General features: G+C 40.4%; 1 protein-coding gene across 2 annotated transcripts in view; it reads right to left on the bottom strand.

Annotated features, from left to right (window-relative positions):
• Window positions 1-12001, bottom strand: part of NR1H4 (nuclear receptor subfamily 1 group H member 4) — a 79443-nt gene extending 67442 nt beyond the window's left edge. Inside the window, exon 1 of one of the 2 annotated variants that reach the window (XM_020982314.2) lies at window positions 11839-12001. In XM_020982314.2, coding sequence (XP_020837973.1) covers window positions 11839-11866 — 28 coding nt within the window. In that variant the 5' untranslated portion in view covers window positions 11867-12001. The remainder of the gene's footprint in view (window positions 1-11838) is intronic. The other variant, XM_020982315.2, reaches the window with a different exon arrangement.
• Between the last annotated feature and the right edge of the window lie 637 nt (window positions 12002-12638).

Here is a 12638-nt window from a genome sequence, read left to right as displayed (position 1 = left end):
AGTTTTAGAAAGAATTATATATACATGTATATATATACATATATATTTGTACATATGTATGTATATCTATATATAACATATATATACACACACACATATGTGTGTATGTATATTTTTGGTTTTAAACCACCTTAGAAATGGTTTTAATTTTAGGTTCTGTATGTGTGTGTGTGTGTATATATGTATATGTGTATGTGTATGTACATATATCACACACACACATATATATGTGTGTGTGTATGTGTGTATCATGGTGCCATAGAGAAGTCACTTGGAGTCAGAAGACTGGCACTTATAGCTGTGCATCCTTGAGTAAATCCCTCAACCTCTCTGAACCTCAGGTTGTTTCCATCTATAAAATGGAGATAGCAATCCTTTCACCTTCTTCCCACATGGCAGGCCTGTTGTGAAGCTCAAATTAGACAGTAGAGTAATGGAAGGGACCTCACCGGCCTGCCCATCCCCCAGCTGCCAGAACCTTTGCTTACGACATGTCCAATAAGTGGCTGGTCACTTGTCTTTAAGACAGGGATGAGAAACCCCTAACTATGGAGAAACCCTTAATCTCAAAGGCAATTCAATCAATTTGGGAAGAGCAACATCTGTTGGGAAGCTTTTTCCTTCCATTCTGTGGACTTTACCCTCATGATTCACCTATCTCTTCTCCCTCTGCCCCGAATCCCCTTTGTCCTTGAATTTATGAATTAACCTCCATTTTGAGGAAGGGCCCAAGCCATCCAGCCTTCCTTTTCTAGACTTCGGCACCATGGCTGGCACTGGGCACCTCCCCCTTGACGCTGTCTCTTCTCCCTTTATGTACTTTCATTCCTCATTAGAATGTAAGCTTTTTGTTTGTTTGTATCTGTATTCCCAATGCATAGCATAGTTCCTGGCATACAACAGGTGCTTGATAAATGCTCATTAACTTGAAGAAGCCTAAATCTGCCTCACTCTAACTTCTACCTGCTGTTCATAGTTCTTCTCTCTTCCATCAAACAGAACAAGTCTGATCTATCTTCAGCATGGTAACCCTTCAAATATATGTCATGTTGCCTGAAGCCTTCTCTTTTCTAGACCAAACATGCTCTAATTCCTTCAACTGGTCCTTGTACAGAGTGATCCTGGTGGGTCTCCTCAAAGCTCTCTCCAGCTTATCATAGGATCTAGGGCTAGAAGGGATCTCAGAGGTCATCAAGTCCAGCCCCCTCACATGAGCTGACTGAGCAAACACCGTCATCGGGAAGATAACATGCAATCATATAAGGCTTTCTAGTTATGTGTCACATTGCTGACTCATGCTACTCTTGTGGTCCTTTGAAGCATTCAGATCCTTTTTCAGATGAACTGCTATTCAACCATATCTCTCTCATTTGGTTCTTGAAAACTCAATTTTTTAAACCCAAATGTAGGACTTGATACAAATCCCTATTTAGTTTCATTTTATTAAAATAGGCCTAAAGTTCAAGTCTACTTGCATATCAGAGTTTTGTATGCACCTTTCAAAGCATTTCAAAAATAACAGCAGTGATATAGTGTAGTACCTTGTAAACTATAAAGTTATATAAGTATATATATATATAAGGTAGTCAGTTGAGAGGCATTTATTAAGGACCTTTATTAAGTTCCAGATACTGTGCTAAGTGCTACAAAGAAACACAAAAAAGAGTACAAAAAGATGTAAAGAAAGTAAAAAAAAAACACATTCTTTTTCCTCAAGGAGCTCACAATGCAATATATATGCAAACAATTATGTATGAATAAGACATGTAGAATAAATAGGAGATAGTCGATAGAGGTGAGCATCAAGCAGGGTGGGGGGATGTCAGGAGAGGCTTCTTGCATAGCAATTATCCTCTTCTAACAAGCTAGGTGTCTCTTCATTGAGTTTTTATTGGTTCTGGAATCACACTGACTCTCTGTTAACCAAGGACCAACCTGACAATATTCAGAGAAGTTCATTTTGGCTTCAGGAAGAAACGTTCCTTTCTCATTGGGCTATGCTCCAAGTCCTGAGCCAGCCAGCCTCTTGGATCCTCAAAGTACCTCAAATGACCCCAGGGTGAAATGAAGTTATCAGCCACAATTGTCAATGATCACGCAATGGTTCAAGAGTCGCATTGATGGAAGGCATGCCTGTCCCAACAAAACTGCATAGCTTTGAAGTGCTGACATAAGGAAATAATTCTTGAAAACTACGTCATAAAGGATGGAGGAGTTGCCATCTATATCAGTGGAAATAGGACCTCCACCAAGGGGATCACAGATCATTCAAGTATGAAGTATCCTTATTATTATTTTAAATGCTTCCTTCCATCATGGGTGGCATATGAACTGAGGTGAAGAAGTAAACAGAACCAGGAAAAAATACACACAATGACTACAAAAAGTAAGTGAAAAGAGCATCAACAGACAAATGAAATTGACTGCTAAGTATAATGGCCAAGCTTGGCCTCAAAGAAGAGATATAGAGAGGCACCTCCTCAGCCCCATCCTTTGTAGAAGTCAGGGATCATGGGTGTGAGACACTGACTATCTTCACTTCTTCCCTCGGAGATCGTCTCTAATTTATCCTGGATAGCTCTTACTTCCACATAGCTGCTTGCATGTTCTTCCCTCTCCAGCAGATGGTTAGCTTCTTGAGAATAGGAATTTTCCCATATTTTTGCCATTTTTTATATTTTCATTGCTTATCACAGTGCCCTAGTACACTGTAGGTGCTTAGCAGATGTTTATTAACTGACTGACAGCACAGTGCCTGGAACACAGTAGGTACTTAATAAATGCTTGCTGACTTGACTTGTTAATGCATTGATTAATTTGGTTCAATGGTTTTTCCCTCTATATTTTTTTCTTTGTTATAAGAAATGACTCCCGGAAAGTGGGACGAAGAGGGGTATATTGGGAAATGAAGGTGATGTGAGAACAACAGATATCTAGACATATAAAAATACTTTGATGGTCGAATAGAAAAATACATACGAGTAAATAAGTGTTAATCACATGACCCAGGAGAACAAAATGGGGTCAATTATTTCCAGGAAAATGCTTGTATGTTATCTTAATTCTATGGACTTTATGAAGTACCTACAATGTACTAGACACTTCTGTAGGTGCTGAGGATACAGAGAAAAAGGCAGTGAAATATACGTGCTACTAGAGAAAGGTAAGGAAGAAGAATACAACACTTGTGATTTAATTGATTTAGGGAACTACCAATTAAGAAACATTCTTTCCCAAGGCAAAACAGTTCCTATCCTGCAATCTCATCTTGGAGAGATTCCTGGAGCAAAGAAAAGTGAAGTGACTTGACCAGGCATCTGAGGCAATGCTCGAATCCAGATCTTCCTGCCTGAAGCTGGGTTCCCTAGCCATTATGTGATGGCTGGCTTCAAGTTAAAATGTTCAGTGGTTTGTGAACTGTTCCAAGTATGCAAGAGCATTTGGCATTAACATTTCCACGACAGAAGATATGTTGAAATAACTTGGCGTGTTCTCGGAGGTGGAAATTAAGTCAACATTATTAGCTTAAGAGATCACTCTGTCCCTAATGATATCCCGTCTAATTGGCCCATGAGATCCTTTCCCTTTTTCAAAATACACAAGAGTGAGAGGCTAAAAGGCTGGACAGAGAGAGAGAGATCCTAAAACTTTGGGCAGTTATTTTTCAAGAGTTTCCCATCTATCTCTGAGAGAGGAAATTCCACAGCTTCCCTTGATAATGTACTAGAGGATCCGAGAATCCAAAGAGCCAGGAAATGGCTTCTGATACCTCCCCCAAATTCCTTCACTGTAACTTAAAATCCACAGCCTCCTTTGTGCATAAAGGAAATATTGCTTGTTTCATCAAAATTTCCCATACTTTGATCCCATTTTGAGATCTTCCTCATATTCAAGGAGGCAGTGGGGAAATAATTCAATTCAATTCACTCCAATTCAACAAACATTTATTAAGCACCTATGGTGTGCCAGGTTCTGTGCTAGACACCTTCAATAGAAAGATCAAAGTGAACTGGTCCTTGCCCCCAAGAGCTTACATCAAGAGCATTCATCACTTCAACCCAAGGGTTCAGGTCTTGCTTTTGAGGAGTTCTAGCTACGGAGCTCTAGGCAATTCACCTCTTCTCTTGGGGCTTCAGAATTAGTTTACCATCCATTATTTTACTTCATAGGTCAGTCCTAGGGAGTAGCCTAAGGCCAAAAGGAGTTAAGTGACTTAATTAGTATACACAGCTGGTCAGTGCCAGAGGCCAGGGCTTCCTCAGCTCCAAGCCCAGCCCTCTGTCCATGGTGCCCCGTTGCCTAACCTTTAAGATGCACTGTCTACTTCTCAAATGAGACTATCCCACTAGGACCATATGCTCCTCTTCAAGATCTACTTCATTCACTGCCTGCTTCTAAAAGCACGTGGACCTTCAAACGACCCAAAAGTTCTTGGGACATGCAGTGTACAAATATAGAAGAAGCAAAGGCCTAGGAATTGGAGTCCAAAATGCCAGGAACTAGGTCTCTTATCTGACTACAAACAAATAACATTTTTTCAAAATTTATGAGATTTTCCCAGAGTCATTCAATTCACCTGTCCATTAATACAATGTAGAGGACAGGGCGGTGGCTGGCATTTTACTACCACTAGTCAAGAATTTGGATGCAAATCCCATCTCTGACATCTACTACCTGTTTGATCTTCGGGAGTTATTTCATCCCCTGGGCCTCAGGTTCCTTATTTATAAAATGAAGACGTTGGACTCAGTGTCCTATGAGGTCCCTCCTAGCTCTAAATCTATAATCCCAGGATTAAGTTATCATCCAGAAAACAATCGATGGGAACAGAGGTAAGCCAGTCATATACCAAGAACAAGAGACCCTAGACAGACTGTACTAACAACCACAAACTATTATAAACACAGAGGAAAACATCCAGGATCTGGGGACCATTTTTGATGTGGAGATTCTCCACTCCTGGTCTAGACAATAGCCTAAGAAGTGTTTTGGCTGCCTCCCAATCTTTTCTCCAATCCATGATCCACAGAGATGCCAAGTAGATATTCCTAAAATAGATCTGACCATGTCTCGCAAGCCATACCCCACTCAAAAGTCTTCCACGGTTCCATGGTGAGAAATAAATTTCTCAGACTGGCATTTAAAGCCCTCCACAATCTGACCCTCCATCTACCTTTTCAGTCTTGTTTCCTATCAATGCCTTTCACATATTCTGAGTTCAAGCTAAACTGGGCTGTGCACTGTTTCTCATAAGTGACCCTCTATCTCTTACCTTTTCACAGGCTGTAAGGCATGTGCTGGATTTGGACCCTAGATGGACACTGAAGGTCATTCAGTCCAACTCTACCATTTTACAGATGAGGAAACTGAGATCCCCAGAAGTCAAATGATTTATCCAAGGTCAATGGAAGAACTGGGATTCAAACCTAGCACTTGACCCCAAATGCATTCCAAGACTCCCAGGGGTTATACCATTTGCCTAATGTCCCACAGCTACTGAGGGAATCTGACAATTTAATCTAGATCTGCTGATTTCAAGTCTAATACTTTTTATAGGGTCATAGAATTAGGGCCTGGTAGGGACCTTAGGCATTATCTAGTGCTAGATTCCTTATTTTACAAAGAGAAAACTGAGACCCAGGGAGAAGTAACCTGTCTACACACACAGCTGGGATTTGAACTCAGGTCTTTCTGATTGCAATTCTTTGCCACTCTGCCTCTCAGAGGCCCTGAGATCCTATCTTTAGCTCTTGCTACCTATATACCTTGTGTAAATCATTTCACTTTTCTGTGTCTCCATTTTTTCATTTGTAAAATGAAGAGATTGGATGAAATAATTTCTAGGATTCCTTCAAGCCCCAAATCCCATGTTGCGGTGTTCCAAGCCTGTGATCTCACTAATATACAGTGAATATAGACATCCAAGATGTATAGTATAAATGGAAGGAAATCTCAAAGTGAAAGTGTTAACGGTGGGTAAGACAAGGAAAAGATTTCTGGGCTTCTGACTAGTTCTGCCATGCTTATTTTGGGGAGGTTCTCTACAAGGGGTCTCATTCCTACTCCTTTAAGAAAAAAAAAAGAATCCAGGGAAACCAGGAAGCAGAGAGGAATGGGAAGATATATTATACACATAAATATATATTTAAATTTTATATAAATCATCAATTTAAGTGACATAAATCATTTTGATAACTCAGTGGCACAATGGATAGAATGCTAGACCTACAATCAAGACCTGAGTGCAAATCCAGCCTTAGACACTTATTAGTTGTGCTACCTTGAGCAAGTAACTTACCCTGTGCCTGCCTCAGTTTCTTCATCTATAAAATTGGGAAAATAATAGCGCCTTCCTCACAGGGCTGTTATGAGGATAAATGAGATATTATTTGTAAAGTACTTTGCAAACCTTCAAATGCTATATAAATGCTATAATTATCATCATCATCATCATCATCATAATTTATTACTTTAATTGCAAAATGCTTTCTTCACATTTGACTGACAGATACAACCTATAATCAGATATATCTCTTGCAGTGTGGTGTTTGATTATAACAAATGGAGATCAAACCTATGTTTTAGAGGAAAATCTGAAGAAGGAAAAGCCACTTCTCACCGGGGGGATCAGGGAAGAAGGCTTCACTGAGGAAGGTGAAACGAGCTGGGGTTTGAATGATTTTGAAAGGTGGAAATGATCATCAGATCACAGATCTAGAGCTGGAAGGGAGCAAACATTTATTAGATGCCTACTGTGTGTGAGGCACTGAGCTAAGCACCTTACAAATATTAGCTCATTCAATCCTCACACCAACCATGGGAGACAAGTGCTTGTATCATCCCTATTTAACAGTCGAGGAAACTGAGACAGTGTTTAAGTGACTTACTCAGGGTCACACAGCTCCTGGTTGTCTGAGCTAGATTTGAACTCAGGTCTTTCCTGATTCCAGGCTCAGAATTCTAACCACTGTGCTACCTAGCCATCTCTAAGGCAACGATTTTAGGGAGCATTTAGTCCACCACTCCATTTTACAGACTAGTAAACTCAGGCCAGAAGAGTTTAAGTGGTTTGCCCAAGGTTACCCGGGTCATAAGTAGCAATTCTTTGATTCTAAATCCATGACTCTCTGTTTCTCATTGGAGAGGAGGATGGAGCACATTCCAGGCATCACATGATCCCTCCTATAGGAATGGCTAGTAGGCCACTTTGAGGGGAACATACAATACAAGAAGGGGAGTTTGTGAAATAAATCTAGGAAGGCACTTCAGAAACAGGTTGCGGAGGACCTGAAATGTCAGGCTGAGGCTCTTTTATTCTGTTATTTATTTAATCATTCATTTGAATTTATTTTTATATTTATTTATACATGCTTTAACCTATTTAATTAATTATTTGATTCAAGGGCTAATGGGTACTCTAGATTTTTTTAAGGAGAGGAGTGAGCTGATATGTGCCTTAGGTAGATTATGTTGGTAGCTGTGTGGAAGATGAATGGAGAGGGATGAAATCAAAAGTCCCGTGCTCAAAATGTTGGCTCTGCCTTGTACTAGCCATATGATTCTGGCTAAGTCACCTTACCTCTCCCACTCTGGTTCTCCCATCTGTGAAATGGGCATATAATACAAGTACCAGCAGCCTTCACTGCAGGAAAATGCTATGACAATTCCAGTTATTGTTGCTATTGTTATTAACCACTTCAACAAAATGTGTCTCCTAAAAATCGTTGATCCTTTGTTTCTTCCATCAGTAACCATTTACTGAATACATTTCCCCTAGTCTTTGGCTTAATAACTCGGTCCTCAGAAGTAATCACAGTATTTTAGAGCTCGACTAGCTCATTTCTTCTCTTGAGAACCTTTCTCTAGAAGAGCTGCCTCCATGTTCTAGAAGAATTGCATGATTTTTAGAAGTTTAAAAGAAGATTTTTTGCTAATTATATCATATCCATTTCTGATTGATTCTCTTCCCCCACCCCCACCCCAGCAAGCCTTCTCAAGAAGGATTAACTACTTTTGACCCTCCATTCTCTTGTCTGCAAAATAAAGGAATTGGATTAAATTACTTTTGAGGTCCATGCTATATTTGGAGTCAGGAACCTGGTTCAAATCCCAGTTCTGATACTTACTACCTGTCTTATCTGGGGGCTCTCAGTGTTCTTATGGATGGTTGGACTCTGAGTCCTTGCTGCATTTGGAGCCAGGGAACCCAAGTTCAAACCTCAGTTCTCTCACTTCCTGGCTGTGTTAACTTGGGTTAGTTCTGCCCTGGACCTGTTTCTTCATCTGTAAAATGATGGAGTTAGATTTGATGACCTCTACCTAAGAATCTTCCAGGTCTTAGATCTATGAGCTGATGATAAACTTCCTAACAATTTGAGCAGTGCAAGTTGGAAAGGGCTGCCTCAGCAGAGAGTGAGTTTTCCATCCATAGTGCCTTCTAATGAGGCAGGATGACCCTTGACTAGGATGTTATAGAGGAAATTCCTGTTTATATTTGCACTGAACCAGATAGCGTGGTCTCCACCCCCAGGGGTCCCTCCTAGCCCCGAGATTCTGAGATTCTGTGTTTCATCAATCGACTGCTGGATTGCATCAGACCTGTTGCAACACTGACAGTCACCCAGCTTGGTCCAACAGTAAATGTGGCTCACGTAGGTCGGTGTGAAGGCAGGGCAGTAAGGACAGGAGAAGCCAACCCAAGAACAAATGGAAATGTCCTTGTCTGTAGAGCATCACATCTAGAAATCCATCCATGAGACCACTCTAGAAGCTAGCCACACATCTCACTGAAGCACAAATGAGCCAATCAATGGGTGGCCACCACTCCTCACTCCCACTCCTTAATAAAAACTCCACTGAGAAAAATCATCCTAGTCATTCTCATGATCTCCACATTACTTGGGGCAGAACATTGAGCAGCCTTGCCATGCCTCCTCCGGGAATGGCTTTGGTTTCTAGTGGTGGATAATTTTAATAATAAAACACTGCCTGATGTTTCCACTGAGCTTGGGTTTCACCTACATATATTCCCTACCATATAGGGTTGTTATGAGGAAAGTGCTGAATAGTTCCCAGGGGATGGAGCACTAGATTTGAAATCAGGAAGAACTGGTTTCCAACCCTATCTTGGACATTTACTAGCTATGTGACCCTGGGCAAACCATTTATCTATTCTGGACCTCAGTTTCTTTCTCTGTAAAATGAGGGGGTTGTATTCAATGACAATGAAATGCCTTCCAACTCTAAGCCTAGGCTCCCACAGGCTTATGATTCCATGACTCTAAGCAGTTTAGACATGTGGGCAATTGTGGTTTACAGTACCTGACATATAGAAGGTGCTTAATAAATATTTATTGCCCGACTCACTGATAGCGATAACTCACATCTCTATAGCACTCCAAGGTTTACAAAATTACAACAAGCTTGGGCATTTGGTAGCATATGTATTATTGTCTCCATTTTATAGAATAGAAAACCTAAGTGATTTGCCTGAGGTCATACAGCTAGTCTGAGAGCAGATTAAGGCCCACATTTCTAGGCTCCAAAAATAAAACCACAAACTATTTCTTTTAAGGGCTTCATCTCACATTCCAGAAATGCAAAGCTATGGAGACTACAATGAAAACAAACAATAATGAGCCTGTTTCCTTACCCTCAAAAGTTTTTTTAAATGATTTACTGTGAACATAACATTAAGCATTACTGCTGAATGAATGTATGACCTCATAGACTTGCACAGACTCCCTTCCTTCAATGCCTGTCTGTCCATCCTGTACAATTCTTGTCCATATCTTTCCAAAGGTATACTGCCAGGGGTCCACCCAAACCTCTGGAGTCTTTTCTCATCTCTTGGCATTTCTAGGGCAGCAATGCCATATCAAAGGTACCAATGTCATATGGACGCAATCAATTAAACTTTGCAATTATTCAGATTTAAATAAATGAAATTGAATGCCTAAAATGTCATAACAACTTTCAGATACTCCCTCTAATTCTCCATTAGTGTTCTCTCTTCATCCATTCATTTCTACTCAGTTTTCATCCCTTGTGGTCCTAGACACTGAAAGATCTTGTCTAGTTCTGGCTAATTATTTTTTTTTCTGTTTTATATTACCTAGCTCACAGGATTACCACTTTAAAGCTTGAGGTTATCCCTATGTCCCTTAATTTTAGTGCCTTCCCTCTATTGATTATATCAAATTTATCCTGCAGATAACTTGTCGGTACATTGTTATTTACATGTGGTCTCCTCCATTAGATTCTGGGCTCCTTGAGGTCAGGGATTAACTTTTGCCTTTTTTTTCTTTGTATCCCCAAGGCTTAGGACAGTGCCTAGCACATAGCAGGCATTTAAGACATGTTTTCTGGCTATTGACTAGACAGCCATTTTGTACATGGTTGCTTCATACATGTCTCTCCCATTAGACTGTGAACTCCTTAAGACCAGGGACAATATTTTGTCTTTGTAAGTCCAGTGCTTAGCACAGTCTTGGGTACATGGTAGCCACTTAACAAATGTTTATTGGCTGATTGATTATCAAGTCGAATCCTTTCATTTTACAGATGAGGAAACTGACTGTGGAGTCAAAGGATGTGAGTTCAAATCCTGCCTATGTGACCTGGGCAAATTGTTTAGCTTCCCTGGGCTACAGTTTCTGTAAAATAAGGGAGTTGGCCAAGATGATATCCAGGGTCCTTTCCATCTCTAAATCCATGATCCTATGAAGACTAGAGAATTCTAAAGTGAATTGCCCAAATAGAAGGTGATCAGATGGGTAGTAAGCTACAGGACCAGGATTTTTACCTATATCCTCTGACTATTATTAGTACCCTTCCCACAGTAACACCCTTCCTTTCATTTGGATCTCTCCATTCTAATTCTTCTTCCCAATATGACTAATGCGGAAATATGCTTAATTTTATTGTACATGTATAGCCTATATCAGATTGCTTGCCCTCTTGGGGAGGAGGGATTGAAGGGAGGGACAGAGAAAAAAAATTTGGAACTCAAAATCTTATGAAAGTGAATGTTGAAAACTATTTTTACATGTAATTGGAAAAAATAAAATACTATTAAGAGAAAAAAATTAAGAGTCTCTCCAAATGTCTTCAAGTTCCTCAAACTCATCCACTTTAAGTTTGTTACAGTGTTCCATTACACAAATAAATGCTATTTATTTAACCATTTTGCTTTATTTAATATGTTTATAATGTTGTATGGACACTATTTTAACATCATTTCAAATGTGTAATTTAAAAAAACTCATATAAACTTCAAGGGCAGTGAACAAAGTCAGTTGAAGGCGTAGCATCATTCCTCAAACTTGCTTCCTTGACCATATCCCATCAAGGGAAATATTATATAATTAAAACACACTCAAGAATCATTTTTCCCCCAAGTAAGCTGTGGTTGGCTATATCTGGGGACTTCTCAGTTCTCTCAGGACTTGTGGCCATTTAAAGCAGAGATTCTTAACCTGGAGTTTGGAAACTCTAAAAACCACACTTTAAGAGTTCTTTTTCAACATGACAGATTTTCTCTGTAATCATCTATATTTCATTTTATGCATTTAAAAACATTATGCTGAGAAGGGGTCTAGAAGCTTCACCAGGGTGCCAAGGGGGCCCATCACACACACACACACACACACACACACACACACACACACACATACACACACACACACACGCACATACAAAAGGTTAAGAAATTCTGATTTAAAGTTGTTGTTGTTTTTTGACGTCACTGAACCAAGCAAGAAAAACCATCCACATTTTTCTTCTCCATTATCCAGAAATAACATCCTCCCTGTCCCCCAGCTTGGGTACATTACTTACTTGCAGTCTTTGGCCAGAGTCCTGTCATTCAAGGTACATGAAGAAGAGCAGTGTTCAAGCCTTCTAGCTAAATTAAATCCCAGTGGTTTCCTACAAGCCCATGAGATGTGTAACGTTTTCTTGCATGGGGTGGGAGATATTTTAAGTGAAAGTCTGAGTGATAACACATTGCCTTCTGGCCCAGCCTTGTTTCTTCTTTGGCTCGCTGCCTCAATGGACACAGATTAGTCATTAACAAGTCTTCCCTGGCTATGTTATCCAAACAGAGATTTGAAGGCTGGGAACTTTAATAAACAGTAGAAAGATGGTCAAAGCATAGCCCTGGGATATTCCCTGGAACCCAAACTGGACAAGATCCTCACCCCAGCACACCATGGAGTAAACCTGTCAGAAGATATAAGATGCCTTTTTAAAAAAAAAAGTATGCTTTCAATAACAAAATAGGAAGGGGTGGTAGCCTGGACCAGGAGAAGAATTAAAAGTCTATTCAGAGTTTCTTGGGGGGCAGTGGAAAGGAGAAGGGGGGAAGGGAGAGATAGTGACACACAGAGGGAAGAGAAGAGGGAGGGGGGAGAAGGGGAGGGAAAGAGAGAGAGGGAAAGAGAGGGGAAGGGAAGGAGAGAAGAAAGAAAAAGATAGGGAGAGAGTGGGGGAGGGAGGGAAGGAAGGAGGGGAGAGGAGAGAGAGAGAGAGAGAGAGAGAGAGAGAGAGAGAGAGAGAGAGAGAGAGAGAGAGAGAGAGAGAGAGAGAGAGAAAGCAGATTGTGTGTGTGTGCGTGTGTGTGTGTTAGTGGAGGGAAA

Source organism: Phascolarctos cinereus, unplaced genomic scaffold (genome assembly GCF_003287225.1).
Source record: "Phascolarctos cinereus isolate Bilbo 61053 unplaced genomic scaffold, phaCin_HiC Scaffold_1;HRSCAF=81, whole genome shotgun sequence".
NCBI lineage: Eukaryota > Metazoa > Chordata > Mammalia > Diprotodontia > Phascolarctidae > Phascolarctos > Phascolarctos cinereus.
The sequence above is the reverse complement of the archived record's forward strand: the minus strand, read 5'-3'. Positions and strand labels throughout refer to the sequence as shown.